Below are 16483 nucleotides of genomic sequence, written 5' to 3'. Positions count from 1 at the left end.
GCAGTGGTTTCCCATCTGATTCAGTGTTAAAGTTAACATCTTCATCACAGCCTTAATGCCCCGCATAACTCATCCCCCTGTGATCACCAGCAACTTGTCTCTTTTAACTCCCCTGCAGCTTTCAACTGCTGTGTTCTTCTGTTCTTTAAGAAGACCCTACCCCAGGGTCTTCGCATTTGCTCTTCCCCTGCTTGGAATTGTGCCCGCCCCCCGCCAAATGTCTACATTGATTTTTCCTGCACCTTTTCCAGTCTTTGCTGAATATCACATTCTCTTTGAGGACTTTCCTCATTACCTTATTTAAAATTATGTGTTGTTTGCTCTATTTCTCTCTATAGCGTTTATAACTCCTTAGTATATTTTATAATGTACTCTATATTGTCTCTCTATTTCCACTAGAATAAGTTCCACAACGATAGGAATTTTTGCTTATTTTGTTCTCTGCTATATCATCTGTGAGCTTGGAGCAGTGCCTGGCACATAATAGTATTCAATAAAGATTTTCTTTTTCTTTGCGGTACGCGGGCTGCTCACTGTTGTGGCCTCTCCCGTTGCGGAGCACAGGCTCCGGACGTGCAGGCTCAGCGGCCATGGCTCACGGGCCCAGCCGCTCCATGGCATGTGGGATCCTCCTGGACCGGGGCACGAACCCGTGTCCCTTACATCGGCAGGCGGACTCTCAACCACCGCGCCACTAGGGAAGCCCTTCAATAAAGATTTTTAAATGAAGCTGGAGAGGTGGGAAGGACCAGGTCAAGTAGGGCCTTATTAGGCTGGGGGAAGGCATTTTCAGTTTCTTAGACTGTCTTTATATCTCATTGTAGAAGTAGCTACAAGGGACAATAAAGAAACAACATCTACATCAGACTGGGGTTCAAGGATGGTTGTATTTTGAGCATTAGGTTAGTTCACTGGGGATGGTGGTGGGAGTGGACAAATGGAGACAAGAGGATGGTGGACTTTTAAAAGAATTACCTTATGTCTAAAAATGTCCTGTTTTCAGATATTTTACAACTTTAGGACTCAAGTATCTGTTAAAGATAGTTTAAACAAATACTACAGAGGAAGTTCTGGAAAACTTCACCAGGGAAATTTAAATTGTGTTAATTTTGAGTAGGGGGGGAAATCTGCCATTGAAAAAGCAGCCTCTATTTTAAATATGTTGCAACTTACATAATGGAAGGTATATTTAGTGAATTTATAGAATATCAGAAAAATCATATTCTAATTGCTCTACATAATTTACCTAATGCTTTTCCAGCTGTGCTATACAAAAGAAATATGAAAAATTGTATACCCACATTTTTTCCCCCCAAAGTTCTCATGAGTGGATACTACTCTGGAGCTTTTATTTATAGCATTTTTTTGTATCTCTCTTTTTTTTTTTTTTTACAAATGAAAAATACGATGAACATTTCAAGTAAGCCAAATTTTTGGCTATAAATACCTAAGTGATATTTGTTTTCTTCTTTCTTTTTTAAGATAACCTGCCGAAATTTCATTGGGAAACAGCTCAAGATTAATCCTCTAACCAATAAAGTGACAACTATAGGACACGGGGCAGATTTCCTTAAAAATCTTATCTATTCAGGTTGGAACCAATTTTAGCTTGAAACTCTTTCTCTTTTCTTCAAAACAAGGTTTGCTATTGTGTTCTGCATGTCAAGTCTTCCATAATTTAAGTGTTTGCAAAATTTCTTTTGCAGGTTTATTTGACTGAAAATAATCCATTTGATATTTACCATCTTATGTTGCTATAAATGTCACTTAAGGGGAATTAAAACACATGTTTTTATTAGTTTAATCTGTTAGTTAAAGAAGGGAGATAAAAAGAGGGAAAAAGGAAATTGATGGAAAAAATAAAGATGGGGGTAGACTGTTTTGCACATTTTTCCCTGTTTTTAATCTCACTTGGGAACTCTTTAAATTGACCTTTTGCTATTTTCTTTGTTCCATCCTGATGCCCATAATAACTTCCAATTCCGTAATCAATATAGATTGTCCTTCTATTGGTATTACCAAGGTTTAGTTGTAGGTCTTTTAATGAGAGTGCAAGAGAAGATCTGGGAACATCATGACTCCTTTGGTTTTAGCTGGTAAGCCCTCTTGGAATGTTCTGGTGGTGCAGCTTGTAGGAATGAGGCAATCAGATGAGATGAAAATGGAAATAAAGCCTTCTCTCAATTGCACTTTTCCTATGTTTTGGGTATAGGAAAGAAATGCAGGTCTTCCCTTTGAAGTGTTAGGATTCCTTCATTCATTTATCTATTGATTTTAGGTATGTATGTGTGTATGTATGTAGGTATGCATTCATTCATTCATTTCTTGAGTAGGTCAGGCAGCTGTTCAGTCATTCAGCAAACATTTATTGAGTATCTACCATGTGTTAAGTTCTGTACTAGGTCCTGAGAATACGAAGATGAATGAGACTAAAGATTTGTTATCCAATTTACAGCCCATTGAAGGAGACCAATAAATAAACCAGAGATTATAGTGTAGAGTAGTAAGGTCTATACTGTTATGACTACTGCTGCTGCTGCTATAAACAATAATAGTTAACGGCTAGCATCGCTTTTGAGAGACTCCATGTAATTTAGTGGGGTTAATGTAAAAGTAAAAGGCAAAAGCTGAGGTTAGAAAGGTTGACAGGAGTTGGATAATAAAGGGTCTTAGAAGGTAGGATAAAGAGATTCAGCTTTATCTGGAGAGCTGAGGGGAGCTAGTTAGAAGGATGTAAAGAAGGAAGAGGAAATGATCATATTTGTGTTCTTGAACTTTCGGCAGCAGGATGGGGAAAAGGTTGGAAGGAGACCATGTGGAGGTAGGAGAGCAGCTGCTCCCAGCTTGTGTGTTACAGACATGATGAGGTCCTGGACTTAGATGGTGAGAACAGAGGGGTGGGCAGATATGCACTCGTTAGGTGAGGTGGATGGACGGGGAAGGGAGGAATTCAAGTTGCCTTGGTTTCTGGCTTGGGTGGCTAAATAGATGTGATATCTTCATTCTATAAACAAAAACAAAAACAGCAACAACAACAAAAAACACTGAAGGGAGGGGCAGGTTAGAGGAAAACATTTCTTTGCTATAACTGAGTTCAAGGTACCTGAATGATAGCTGAGTAGAATGATCCAGTATATGATCGGATGTACCAGTGAGGCACTCAGCAGATCTGTAATTTAGTCACCAATACATTGGTAGTGGTTGAAATCAGGGGCTTGTATGAGGTCACCCAGGGAGAGTTCTGTGGAGTATGGACCTGAGAATGGCCTCACTTTGGAAGCTGTGCCAGTCAAAATGGGCTGGGCTGTGTAGCAGTCACGAACAATCCCCAAATGTCATTGCCTTAGCACAAGGGAAAGTCTGTTTTTTGCTCATGCTGCTATACTCAGTGAGGTTGAGCAGCTCGTCATCATGGGTTGATGGAATGTCCATCTTGACACAGGCTTCCATGATCGTTTTAGAGGCAGGAGACAGAACACTAATGTTATCCTCTAGGGCAGCTAGACCTGGAGGTATACAGTAAATGGTTCAGAGCACAGCCTTTGAAGCAAGACCGTGTGCATATCCTATGCACTTTGTGCTAAGGGCTTTATGTAGATTGTCTTATTTCATTATTATAACAACCCTCATAAAAGAATTATTATTATGCATTGGACATCAGGCACTTTATGAGTATTAGTGCTTTGTGAATGTTAGCTTAACAACTGTCTGATGAGGTAAGTTTGTTATTGTCCCCATTTTCCAGGCAAGAAAAAGAATGTATTTTATATATATTTTTATATTTTATAATTTTATATTCATGATTTATATATAAATCAGGTGGTGGCTCTTAAAGCTGATACTTGAAGTTGACTCATGTCACTTCTATTTTATTGGCTAAAGTCACATGGCCACATCTAACTTCGAAAGGAGAGGGAAGTGTGATGGTACTCTGTACCTCAAGGATAAAGAGATAGAATATGTGAAGAGCCCTAATGACTGTCATGGGAACAAAGAGAGAAGGAGCAGTATCTGAAAGAGATTGGGACATGGCCCAAGAGGTGGGAGGTACAGGAGATGAGAGTGGTACAAACAAGGCCAAGGTGAGAGAAAGTGTGAGTCAGCAGTCAGAGAGAGGTCACATAAGATAAGGACAGACTGTCTGTTGTATTTGGGAGGTCATTGTCACCGGCCTTTTTGCTGTCCTCACCTTAGGGTCTTGCTCTGGCTGTTTCTCCTTCCTGAAGTACTCTACCCCCATCTAGATGCCTGTCGGATAAATCCTTCACCTCTTTAAAATCTTTGTGCACATCTCAAATGTTCAATGGTGCTTACCCTGACTGTTCTGTTTGAAACTGCACCCTGCCTGCTTCCTTCCAATTCCCCTTACTTTAATAAATGTATTCTTTTTTCCTGGAGCACTTATAACCACTTATCGCACTGTATAATTCAGTTTTTTGTTGCATTTATTGATCACTAGTCTGTCTCCCCTGATAAAACGTAAGCTCTATGAAGTGAGGGATCATTGGTTCATTCGTTGATATAATCCAAATGCCTTCATCAGTGCCTGACACTTAGTAGGAACTCAATATCTACTTGTCAAATGAATGACTTTGTGACTTTGACAAGAGTCACTTCAAAGAAATGGTGGGGAGGGGAGTGGAAGTATTTTGAGTGGTGGGTGCAGTAGTGGTGAGCTGTGCCTGCACAGAGTCATTAAACGAGAGTTGCCTTTCATGAAGCTTCGAAGTGACAAGGAAGAGGGGGGCAGGAGCAGCCAGAAGGAAAAGTAGAGCTCAGGACAGCTCAGGAGGGTTTTGTTTTGTTTGTGTGTCTGTTTTTAGTAGAAAAGAAGGAGCATATTTCTATATTAAATGAAAAGAGCCAGGAGAGGGGGAGAGCTCAGAGACAGGAGAAAAAGATATTTGATAGGGAAAGGAGCTTGAGGATAAACAAGGAAGAGAATGGGACATAGGGGACTTAGCCTTAGATGGGAGACGGGGGGACACCCCTGCCACTAGGGCAGAAAGGAAGGAGAGAACAGGCCCAAATGCAGGCAAATTTGTAGATGGTAATGGTGGGAGTTGAAGGCATCCTCACTGGGTACTGGAGATTTTTTTAATGAAGCAGGGGGTTGAGAGCACAGCCAAGGTTGATAGGGTAGGAGATTTCAGGAGGGATGTGAGAGGGTTGACCGGCCACTGAGAAAAATAGGAAAAGGGAGGATAGAAGGGCTGCAGAGCAGTGTAGAGGGTCCAGTTGAGTAAGGTTGGTGACCATGAACTTGTAGGTTTTACTGTTCATGATATTTTACTGTTCATGAGAATTTACTGATAAATTGTCTTCTCATATTCAGTGAACAGTGGGAGGACCACCTTCCTGTGGTCAATCACGTGTGATTAGTTCCAGTCAAAGAGCATGATTCTTCCTGGGTGTGTTCTCCTTTTCTTCATCTTGTCCGTCAAACCTCTGGAGATTCCCCAATTTGGGATCCATAACTCAGAATGTGATTTATACTATCCCCTCCGTCCTAAAAAGAGCTGGCAACAAATGTGAGAATATGTGTCGAGAATGCTTGTTATCAAAACGATGACTAGCATATCAGGGGTAGGAGAAGCATGCGTAGCAAAACTCTAGACCTGTGTGACCAGCAGGTGCTTACTGATGATGGCCACAACATGTCAGAAAAGCACTTTGCCTGCCTATTGTTACGTTTGGAAAGGCAAGATGGCAGGTGGTGGGACAGAAAGGAAGGCAGGGGGAATCGGGCTACAGTGGTCCTTTGGAATGGTTCTCAGTGGTGGTGGGGGTATAGCCAGTTTGAGCAATGAACAGAGCAGGAATATTCAAATAGATAAAATCTAAAAATTATTGTAATGGCAGTAATGATTGAGCCAAGTACTTTATAACTATTACCTTCTTTAATTTTAACCATCTTAGGAGGTAGATATTATTATGCTTATTATTACAGATGAGAAAATTTAGTGTTACTAGTGAGTACTGGAACCATGATTCAAACCCTGGTCCGTCTGATTGCTTAACCCATAAGGGCTCCACTAAGCTCTCAGGTCTGTTCATCATTTGTCCCCTTTCAGGTTAGACTCTCTTCTAAATTTATAGCACTCAAGAAAAAATTGCTATGTCTCAGTAGTTATGGGGAGACAGATACTTTATTGTGACTTGTTATGATAGTTTCACAGTTTTTAGATGATCCTGCCTAGTAACTACAGGTTTTACATTGAGCAATTATCATTAAAATCTTGGCATCCACCTTAATAGCTCCTTATAAAACTGTGGGACCTCTGTGACTAGGAGCATAATCTGGCCTGGACTTTTGAGTTTATTAGGCAAATTTTTAGGATGCTGAATTTTTTTTCAGTATACTGAATTCAGATCATTAACATGTTTATAAGCATGATGGGTCTTATGTATATCACCAAGACATGTTTGCAATTCTTAAAAGAATTTTTAAAAAGACCAAGTATACTTCTGATGGTTTCCACACCAGGTCACTGCTTTAGAACCTCATAGATTCCCTTTTGGCCTAACAGCATTTGGGGGTACTGCTTGATACATTTAATTCTTCAGAACAGGTATTGTAATGCTCCAGTGCCTAGGAACATTTGGTGTTCTCATTATTTAACAGCATTCTATTCTCCCTCTAGCTATTTAACAATGCATATGTAATTTGGTATAGTCTCTGTAGGATTTGGAGGAGTGAGAATACCTTACCTTACAGATGACTTTTTGTATGGATGAGTAACTTGCCTGCTTGTTAAGCTTCAAAGGGGAGATAACTCTATGGATGTGCCTTTTATTGTAGATGTTTTTGCATTCTGTCTGGGATCTCTTTCTTGAGTTTTGACCTTATTGGTATTTAAGTTCTCTAATAGGGTAATTCAGTCGTCAGGTGTGTTGGAATTTTGAACCCTTTGGCTGGCCTGTTTTTTTAGTACCTCTGGACATTTAGATTGATGTGACCAAGTGTGTAGAAAGCAGCCCAAATTTTGTATCACTCCCTGATCCTTCCTTGGTGAACGCATCTCTCTGGAGTCATTGGCATTTCAATTTTAATATCTACACCGGTACAATGAGAGATGTAGTAAATCGAGTCTTTTTTCTCCTCCTCCTTCTTATTCTTACCTATTGCAAACCGTTGAGGCTATTAGTGCCTTTAAAATAGCTTCTTGAATTGTCCATGGAAGTTTTCAGAGAGGAACCCCTTGAGACAAAGATGGCAGGACGAGGCCTGCAAAGCTAATATTTCCTTATTCCTTTGCATCATTTATCTCATGTAGACAGCCACCAAAACACCAACAGAGCCCTAATTAGAGTATAAGGAAAAAGGGTATACTAGGCTTGAAAGAAGAAAAAAAAAGTAAAGTAAAAAATAGCTTAGGAAAAAAACAAAGAGGAATGATTTATAAGCAGATAGTTGATAAAAAGTAGCAGGATGATTTTATTCAGACCTCATATTTTAAAGATGGCAGACATCTACTCTTCCATCCCTCTTATCACCCCCAATCACTGGCATGCCTTCGTGAATTTTATTCTAGAATGTAAGCTCTGGGAGAACAGGGAGTGTGTCTGTTTTGTTCACTTGTACCTCCTCAGTGCCTAGCACGGCATCTAGTGATGGTACATGCTCAATGGATATTTTTTAAATATATGACTGACAGTCACAATGTGAGCATCCATCTGTTGAATGCTTCCTCCATGACCGGTGCTATGCTGGACACTTCACACACAGGTTAGAACAGTAACCCTTGGAGGTAAATATTACCATCCCAGTTTTAGTAGATATTTAAAATGAAGGCCTGGGGCTTCCCTGGTGGCGCAGTGGTTGAGAATCTGCCTGCCAATTCAGGGGACACGGGTTCGAGCCCTGGTCTGGGAGGATCCCACATGCCGCGGAACAACTGGGCCCGTGAGCCACAGCTACTGAGCCTGTGCATCTGGAGCCTGTGCTCCGCAACAAGAGAGGCCGCGACAGTGGCCCCCGCTCGCTGCAACTAGAGAAAGCCCTCACACAGAAACGAAGACCCAACACAGCCAAAAATAAATAAATAAGTAAATAAATAAATAAAATGAAGGCCTGGAGAAAGTAACTGTCTCAAAATATTAATATGTGAGGGCTTCCAGCTTCCTCCTTTTCCTTTGCTTTGCTGAACTTCTTTCCCTCATCTCACTCTCTATGGAGGAAAAAATGAAAGCCAAGCTCATGAATTCTGGCAAGAGAACGGAGGAACAGAGCAGAAACCTATGATCTTCAGGGTGTTGTGCATACGGGTTGGGGTGGGGGGGAGGGGCGTGCCTTGTCGGGGATGGTGCAGGACTGTGCACGCTTAGAGGAGGGGAGATGGTGGAGACAGGATGGAGGGGACAGACGAGCGAAGTTGGCAGGAGAAGAGCGAGATCACCGGGGAGCTAATAAAGAGCTACTGTGGCCTACGTATGTGATCCTCTTAAATGCGTGACAGGGAAGTGTGTCAAGAGTGAGCTTGCCCGGGGGACAGATGCTCCTCTCCATGTGGCCGTGTTCCTGGTTTGACTAGAGCCTCCAGGGTTTCTAGACGTGAGGGTGGTAATGAAAGATTTATCTCTATGGCCATTTGAATGTGACCCTGTGTTGTGAATTCCGTCAGGATCTCCCTGGGCTTACAAGGACCCCAGGCTTATTCCTGTCTTATTCTCAAAGTGTCTCTGTGCCCACATTAGCAGGCCTCAAATTGGTGTCACTTCCTGTTCTCCAGATCCGATACCCTTTGGAAAACTAGTTGGGAAAGGCTTCAGACTTGAACCCTGGTTTTCTCTCTTATCTCTTGTTAAGGGTTTAAAACAAGGGAATGTCCCTCAAATTCACCTTTCCTCCTTTGTAAAGTATAAGTGATATCTATCTCTGCTGGTTGTAAGGTGCTGTGAGGATTGATTGTGATTAATGCCTATGGAAGTGATTATTAATAAAGTTTATCCCAGCCATTTAGCTTTGAAAACTGTTGTCATTCATTCATGTAACAAATATTTATTGAGCACATACCACACAACGGGTATGGTTATAGGCCAGGGGTGAATTCAGGGGACAAAATGGGCAAAAATTTCTGCCCTCATGGAACTTGCATTCTAGCGGCCAGAGACAATCAATAAACAAGTAAAACATGTAGTACGTCAGAAGATACTGGGTGCCACAATTTTAAAGAGGGTGATCAAAGGAGGCCTCACTGAGAAGTTAATGGTTAAGCCATAAGCTTAAGGAGCTGAGGAATCAAGACATGGAGATATCTGAGGGAAGAATGTTCTAGATCAAAGTGAACCACTGTTGCCAAGACCCTCAGGTGGAAACATGCCTGGTGTGGGAGGGAATGAGGGGGAAAATAGTGAGGAGATGGGGAGCTTGTTCATGTTGGGCCTTAGAGGTTACTTCAAGGGCTTTGGTGTTTGCTCTAGGTGATGAGGGAGCCAGTGGAGGGTCTTGGACAGGGATGTGACATGAAATAACTTACATTTTATTTTTTTAAAATTATTTATTTTTTTATGTATTTATTTTTGCCTGCATTGGGTCTTTGTTACTGTGTGCAGGCTTTTTCTAGTTGCGGTGAGCGGGGGCTACTCTTCATTGTGGTACGTGGGCTTCCCATTGCGGTGGCTTCTCTTATTGTGGAGCATGGGCTCTAGGTGCACAGGCTTGGTAGTTGTGGCACACGGGCTTGGTTGCTCTGCAGCATGTGGGATCTTCCTGGACCAGGGATCAAACCCGTGTCCCCTGCATTGGCAGGAGGATTCTAAACCACTGCGCCACCAGGGAAGTCCTGAGAGAACTTACATTTTAAAAGGCATCCTCTGGTTGCTATGTTGAAAGTGGCAAGGGTGGAAACAGGGAGACTGATTGGGGGCGGCGATTGCAGTAATTCAAAAGAAGATGATAGGTCTTGGAACACAGTGGAAGTGAGAGTGGAGAGTGGAGAGTGGAGCTGGTGAGCGATGGTGGCACTCTGGATGTTTTCTGAAGAGGGAGCCTCCAGAATTTGTTGTGAATTTGACTTGGGGCATGAGATGGCATGAAGAGTCAAGGACAATTTCAGCTTTTGGCCTGAGCAACTGGAAAAATAGAACCATCCCTTAATAAGATGGGGAAAGACTATGGGAGGAGTAGGTTTAGGGAGGCAAGATTCAGAAATCAGTTGGGAACCTGTTAAGTGTGAGATGTCTATTAAACGCACAGTGGAGGAGACCATTGGATAGATGAGTCTCAGAAGTTCAGGAGAGTGGGGGCCAGAGATGGAAATTTGGGAGCCAGCAGCCTGTGGATACTTAGACCCATGAGACTAGATGAGGTCATCAAAGGGGTGAATGTGCTACCAACCTGGCTTCTTGGCCTCTTTAATCAGTAGAAGTTGATAAGAGGCAGGACGAGAAATTCAGGCAAGGCTTTAATGGGACTCGTGCTACCGCCCGGGGGAGCAAGAAGAATTAACAGGTTCCCTTGCTCGCTCCCCGACTGGCATGGGGGCTGGTTCCTTAAACGGGGCGTGAGGGCAGATCAGTGGGTAAGGCCGGAGGGGCCCTTAGGGTGGTCTCTCCGCACCCTTGGTGGTCCTGTGTGCAGGGATCATGCCCAGGACCCTGCTTTTGCTCCCGGCACCTCAGAAGTGACAGTCTGTATATCTTATTGTTCACGATTTGCCCCAACAGTGCAAGCACGCAGTTATTTTTAGTCCCTTATAGTTTCTTTGTGTTCTGTTGCTTGAGCAGATGCTTGTCCAGGTGCAAGCACTGCAGCAAAGGGTCCCAGGTGCCAGCCTGCCTCAAATGTTAGTTAAGAAAAGAGAGGCATTCTAAGGATTGAGCCCTGGGCTTTTCCAGTATTAAGAGGTTGGGTAGATGAGGATGAATTAGCAAAGAGGATTAAGAAGCGGCATCAGTAAGGTTGGAAAAGGACCTTTAAGCCAAGGGAAGAAAGTATTTCAAGGAGGAGGGAATTAGCAACTGGGGCAAATGCTGTTGAAAGTTTATGAGGGATAAAGTCTAAAAATTGAACATTAGATGTAGCCACGTGAAGATCCTTGGGGTGAAATGATGGGGGAAAGTCTTATCTAAGCAGGTTCAAGAGAGAATGGGGAACAGTGAAAATAGAACTTTTTGAGGAGTTCTGTTGTAAAATGGAGCAGAGAAATAGGATGGTGTCTTGAGGGGCAAGTAGGGTCAAGAGAAAGGGTTTTTATTTTTTTTAAATATTTTTTTTTCTGTTTTAGAAATTAAGATATAGTTACCATGCTATACATTACAGCTTTAGAACTTATTTATCTTGTAATTGACATTTGTACCTCTGGGCCCCCTTCACCCATTTTGCCCATCACCCCACCCCCTGCCTATGGCAACCACCAATCTCTTCTCTGTTTCTATGAGTTTGGTTTTTTTTAGATTCCACATATAAGTGAGATCATACAGTGTTTGTCTTTCTCTGTCTGAATTTATTTATCTTAGCATCATGCCCTCAAGGCCCATCTATATTGTCACAAATGGCAGGATTTCCTTCTTTTTATGGCTGAATAATATTCCATTGGGTATATACCACATTTTCTCTCTCCATTCATCCATGGACACTTAGGTTATTTCTGTGTCTTGGTTATTGTAAATAATGCTGCAATGAACATGAAATTTTTTTGATTTTTTTTTTTTTAAGATAGGAGAAAAAAGGAAAATGTTGTTGAGACTGATTCAGCAGAGGGAAAAACTGGTGATTTGGAGGGGAGAGGAGAATTGCTGGAGTGATGCCCTGGCAGTGTAGATGGGCACAGGTGCTGGGGGCTGGGGGGGTCGGATGGTAGGGGATTGCAGGAAATCCCTTTGGATTCCTCCCAGTTATTCCCATTGAGGTAGGAAGCAAGGTCATTGGCCCTGAAAGATGGGGAAGAGGTAATTCCCACTCCTTTCTTTTCTTTGCCATGTCGCCAATTAACCACTCTCCTGTCGCTTCTAACAGTGGAATGTTCCCTGTGTCCCTCCCTCGTTTCCACTGCCACCACCTCAGTCAAGTTCACATCATACAATGTCTGTGTTATGACTTCACAGCCGCCCAGCCACCACCCTCTTTCCACTGCAGGCCGCTGTGCGTACAGCGGCGGGCTAACTCTTCCTGAAATACTTATCTCTTTCTGCTGGGGTCCTACTCAAAACCGTTTCTTGACTGCCCATTAAAGAGGATGAAGGCCACTTGCTCAGCGAGGGCTTCAGGCCTCTGGAAACCCTTCTCAGTTCAGAAGGACTGGCCATGTCATCTCATTGTGCCCTGAATCGCCACCCTTAATCCTGCTCCCACCCCCTCCTTGCACAAACTAGTTCTGTGACCCAAGGGATGCTGCTAGACTTCTCTACGCCTGAGTTTCCTCATCTGTAAAATGAGGATATAATAGTACGTCCTTCTTATGGGTGTTGCTAGGATTCAGTGAGAGTATCACAGTAATTATTTAGAATAATTACTGGCATAGTGTAAACACCTAATCAACTTCAGCTATTCTTATTCTAACTGTCTGAAACCCCTTGCTTCTTCTTCCTGATCTGACCTTCCCTATCCTCTAAGACACAGCTGGCATAGCTTCTCCCCCGTGAAGTCTTTCTTGCTCATCCTTTCCTGCCTGCATGATCTCTCTCTTCTATCTTTCCCTCATTTTCACATGTAACCAGATACTTTCTGTCAAGGTCATTTTCATACTCCACTGTTAGAATGCCTCTTTGCTTCAGCTAAACAGTAAATTTCTTGAGGGCAGAGGTCATGCCTCTTAACCTCTTATAGCCCTGTTCCTTAGCAAGTTGCTGCACTCTCAAGACCTCAGGTTTTACAGGGGATATTTGACCTGCTCAACTTGTTGAATGGGTAAATTTATTTGTTATTCATCTGAAGCCTGTGTTTCTTCTTTCCCGTGTGCCTGCTTCATGCTGTATGCAGCCGGTCTGCAGCCTAATTCATGGGACCGTCACTTCCTCTCCAGGGACCTCGCAGCAGCTCTCTGCCAACATCTGCCCTTCTGGCCACTTTTCAGGCCTGCTTAGTAGTTCCATACCTGTTGATGGCTTCATCTTCCTTTCCTCTGCATCCTCCAGTGTTAGAAAGCTGTCTTTTCCTTCTCTCAAGGGAGCAGTTGCCCATCTCCAAGCTTCTTTGTTTCCTCCTTTCGTCTCCTTCCCAAGGCACCTTGGCTTTGAAGAGGCTGCTGAAAAGGAGTAGATTATTTCATCTTTTATGATCAGCAAAAGAAAAAGTAGGAGGCTTCATTAGGAAAATTGGCAAGATCTAAAGTTATTTGCATTTCATACAAATCAAAAGTTTTCTAAGTTTTTTTCTTTTTTTAAAAAAGAACTGTCAAATATACCAAAAAAAAAATTTGATCCGAACGTTGAAACAACTGCTGCAGACCTGAGGCTTTGAATTTAGCAGCTTTCGTTTGGGCCCAAGAAATTCTCTGAATTAGAAAGTCTTTTGCTGCTTGTTGGCTTGCTGCAACATTTCATCCCTCACGTGACTCTTCCCTTTCCTTTCAGAATACAGCAAAGCCAAAGAGCTCCTCTGTGTGCCCGTGGACGTGACAGACACTTTGAGATGTTTTAGAGAGACCTTGGAAAAATCCAAATATCACAGCAGATCAATCCGACACAGCAGAAAGTTGCTTTCGTTATTTCTTGCCCAGACACAAGGTAAAATACAGTCGTTCCTAGGCATCTGTGGGGAATTGGTTCTAGGACCCCCTGTGGATACCAAAATCCGTGATGTACACGTCTCTTACAGTCAGCCCCCCTCCCCTGCCCCCCGTATCTATGGTTCTGCATCCCCAGAAATGGAGGGCTGAATGTACTTGCTCTACATCCCTTCCTCTTTATTTACCCAGGGTACCACCCTGAGGGTCTACTGTGTTCTGCCGTAGGTTCCTGCTTCCCCCACTTCCATGCCCATTCCCTGCTGCCTTTCACTTTCTTCTTCTTGTCTAGTGGATTACATCTCTGTTTCTCACACTTTATTCCAACCAAACACTGCCTCACTCATCTGCTTCTATGCCTTCTGTGAAATGAGCATAATCCCTAAGTGGAGTAAATATGGAAGCAGTGCTATAGTCTTGTTTTATTTTTATAAGTAGATGAATTGTTTCATACCGAATTAACTACAATCTTTTACCAAAACACTACTTTATCAATGTCTAAGAAAGGGATGCATTTTAATATACACATCTAGTAAAATTTCTTATTAATACCATAGGTTTTGATCTTAGAGATTTCTTGTAGCTTAAAAAAAAGATATTCACTGTTCTTGGTTACATTACACTTGTTTTCTTCCTTCTCAAAATCTATTGATTTGTAAACTCAGTCAAAGCAGGACTTCAAGTGGTTAAGTGGTAACCTCAGAGAGAAAGAAGATACTCAAATTCAGGCCAAGAAAAATCTCAAATTATCTACATTTAGGTAATTTAAAATTTGTTAAAACCCTAATTTGTATATATAATACTTGCTGTTCACATTTATCAGAATAAGAAGAATAAACTTAAGGAATAAATTTAAATTAATAAACTTAAAAAAATTGTATTTTAAAGTTATTAATAATAGATTTAAACTTAGCATCTGGAAGCAGCCGCAGAGCAGCCGCAGAGCACAGGGAGATCAGCTCGGTGCTTTGTGACCGCCTGGAGGGGTGGGATGGGGAGGGGGGGAGGGAGGGAGATGCATGAGGGAAGGGATGTGGGAACAGATGTATATGTATGACTGATTCACTTTGTTATAAAGCAGAAACTAATAAAAAAAAATTACTAAAAAAAAAAAAAACTTAGCATCTAACTAAGATGCTAATAGTCTCTGAACTGATCTTTTAGAAGTTTGACCAATTTTTTTTACAACCCCTGACAAGTTTTATTTATGTATGTGTATATGTTTGTATGGATGTTTGCATCAATATGTATTCATTCTTGTTGCTGCCCCTTCTCCCCGCGGAAAGCACTTACTATGATATGTACCCACAGTTTTTGGTTGTATTGTCCACAGACACACATTACATTAAATTGGCCCTCCACGTCATGTTTAAACTTCTTTCAATTATGGTGTACGTTAAAAGTGGTTAGGGACGTGAATAAAAAAAGCAAATACAATTCCTAAGAATGGTTTACACCACCTCAATCAGAATTTCACCTGGTACTAAGATATTCTCAGCAGTTTATCCCCAGTCCTTGGGCTGTAGACCTAAATCCATTTTAGCTTCTTTGTCTCTGAGGTTTTTGACTACTTCCCCTAGAATATTTTTCCTTTTTTTTTTTTTTTCCTGTGTGTTCTCTTTTTTTTTTTTTTTTTTTTTTTGCGGTACGCGGGCCTCTCACTGTTGTGGCCTCTCCTGTTGTGGAGCACAGGCTCCGGACGCGCAGGCTCAGCGGCCATGGCTCACGGGCCCAGCTGCTCCGCGGCATGTGGGATCTTCCCAGACCAGGGCACGAACCCACGTCCCCTGCATCAGCAGGCGGACTCTCAACCACTGCGCCAGGGAAGCCCCTGTTCTCTTTTCATATACAGAGACAGGTTCTTTCCCATTTTTTTTTTTCTCCCCTCAGGTCAGAAGTACCTCTGCACTGCTTCTATCCCAGAGATCTCTGCCCCAGAGGCAAACTAACATCTTACTGTTGGAAACTCTTTTTAAAAAGGCAAACTCAGGGCTTCCCTGGTGGCTCAGTGGTTGGGAGTCTGCCTGCCGATGCAGGGGACACAGGTTCATGCCCCGGTCCGGGAGGATCCCACATGCCGCAGAGCGGCTGGGCCCGTGAGCCATGGCCGCTGAGCCTGCGCGTCCGGAACCTGTGCTCCGCAACGGGAGAGGCCACAACAGTGAGGGGCCCGCGTACCGCAAAAAATAACAAACAAAAAAAAAAGAGAAAAGAGGCAAACTCAAAACCTGTGCAACTTCTGCCAGTCCCCATGAGGAGCAAAGCATTAATTCAACATTTACTTTCCAGCAAACTGCCCCTCTGTGCTGTTCCTTATGAGGTAACACGAGTGTAGAGCACATCACACACCTGGGCTCTTCAGAAATGATTCGAGATACGAAGTTTAAGGAAATGGTGTCCTTCGAGCTGTAAATGAGTCTCAGCGCTGTACAAAACCCTTCCTTCCTTCTCCTTTTCCACTTCTATTTTTTTCCTCCTCATCAACTTCCCTTCTTTCTCCATTTTTAAGTTTCTTTTAAATTTTTTTCATGAATTTAGGAGACAAAGGAGGAATGAACAATTTAAAATTCACTACCAGGAAGGTGGAGTTTTGCCTGGGGACAGAAGAGATGCACATGCCAACACCCCCTGACCTTTCTCAGGAGCACTTCCAAGTCTTCAGCTCAGTGGAGAAAAGCAAACTTCCCTCCTCACAACTTGGACTCGTAATTTCTTCTTATTATGAAACTATTAGTAAGATTTATTCATTATGTGTTCATTTTCAATATGATCTGTCACATTAATGTTGAGATTGCGTTTGGTCTTGAAATGTTATC

The 16483-nt window shown here is 42.5% G+C and overlaps 1 protein-coding gene across 1 annotated transcript in view; it reads left to right on the top strand.

Annotated features, from left to right (window-relative positions):
• The window catches only part of CFAP54 (cilia and flagella associated protein 54), a gene marked incomplete at its 5' end in the record, with an annotated part of 331419 nt that overhangs the window by 162740 nt on the left and 152196 nt on the right, over positions 1-16483 (top strand). The window contains 3 exon segments of the mRNA XM_081249749.1: positions 1483-1591; positions 13516-13668; positions 16206-16400. Of these exon segments, the coding sequence (XP_081105875.1) occupies positions 1483-1591; positions 13516-13668; positions 16206-16400 (457 nt within the window).

This window comes from Mesoplodon bidens (genome assembly GCF_964165515.1).
Source record: "Mesoplodon bidens genome assembly, chromosome: 11".
Classification (NCBI taxonomy): domain Eukaryota; kingdom Metazoa; phylum Chordata; class Mammalia; order Artiodactyla; family Ziphiidae; genus Mesoplodon; species Mesoplodon bidens.
The sequence above is the reverse complement of the archived record's forward strand: the minus strand, read 5'-3'. Positions and strand labels throughout refer to the sequence as shown.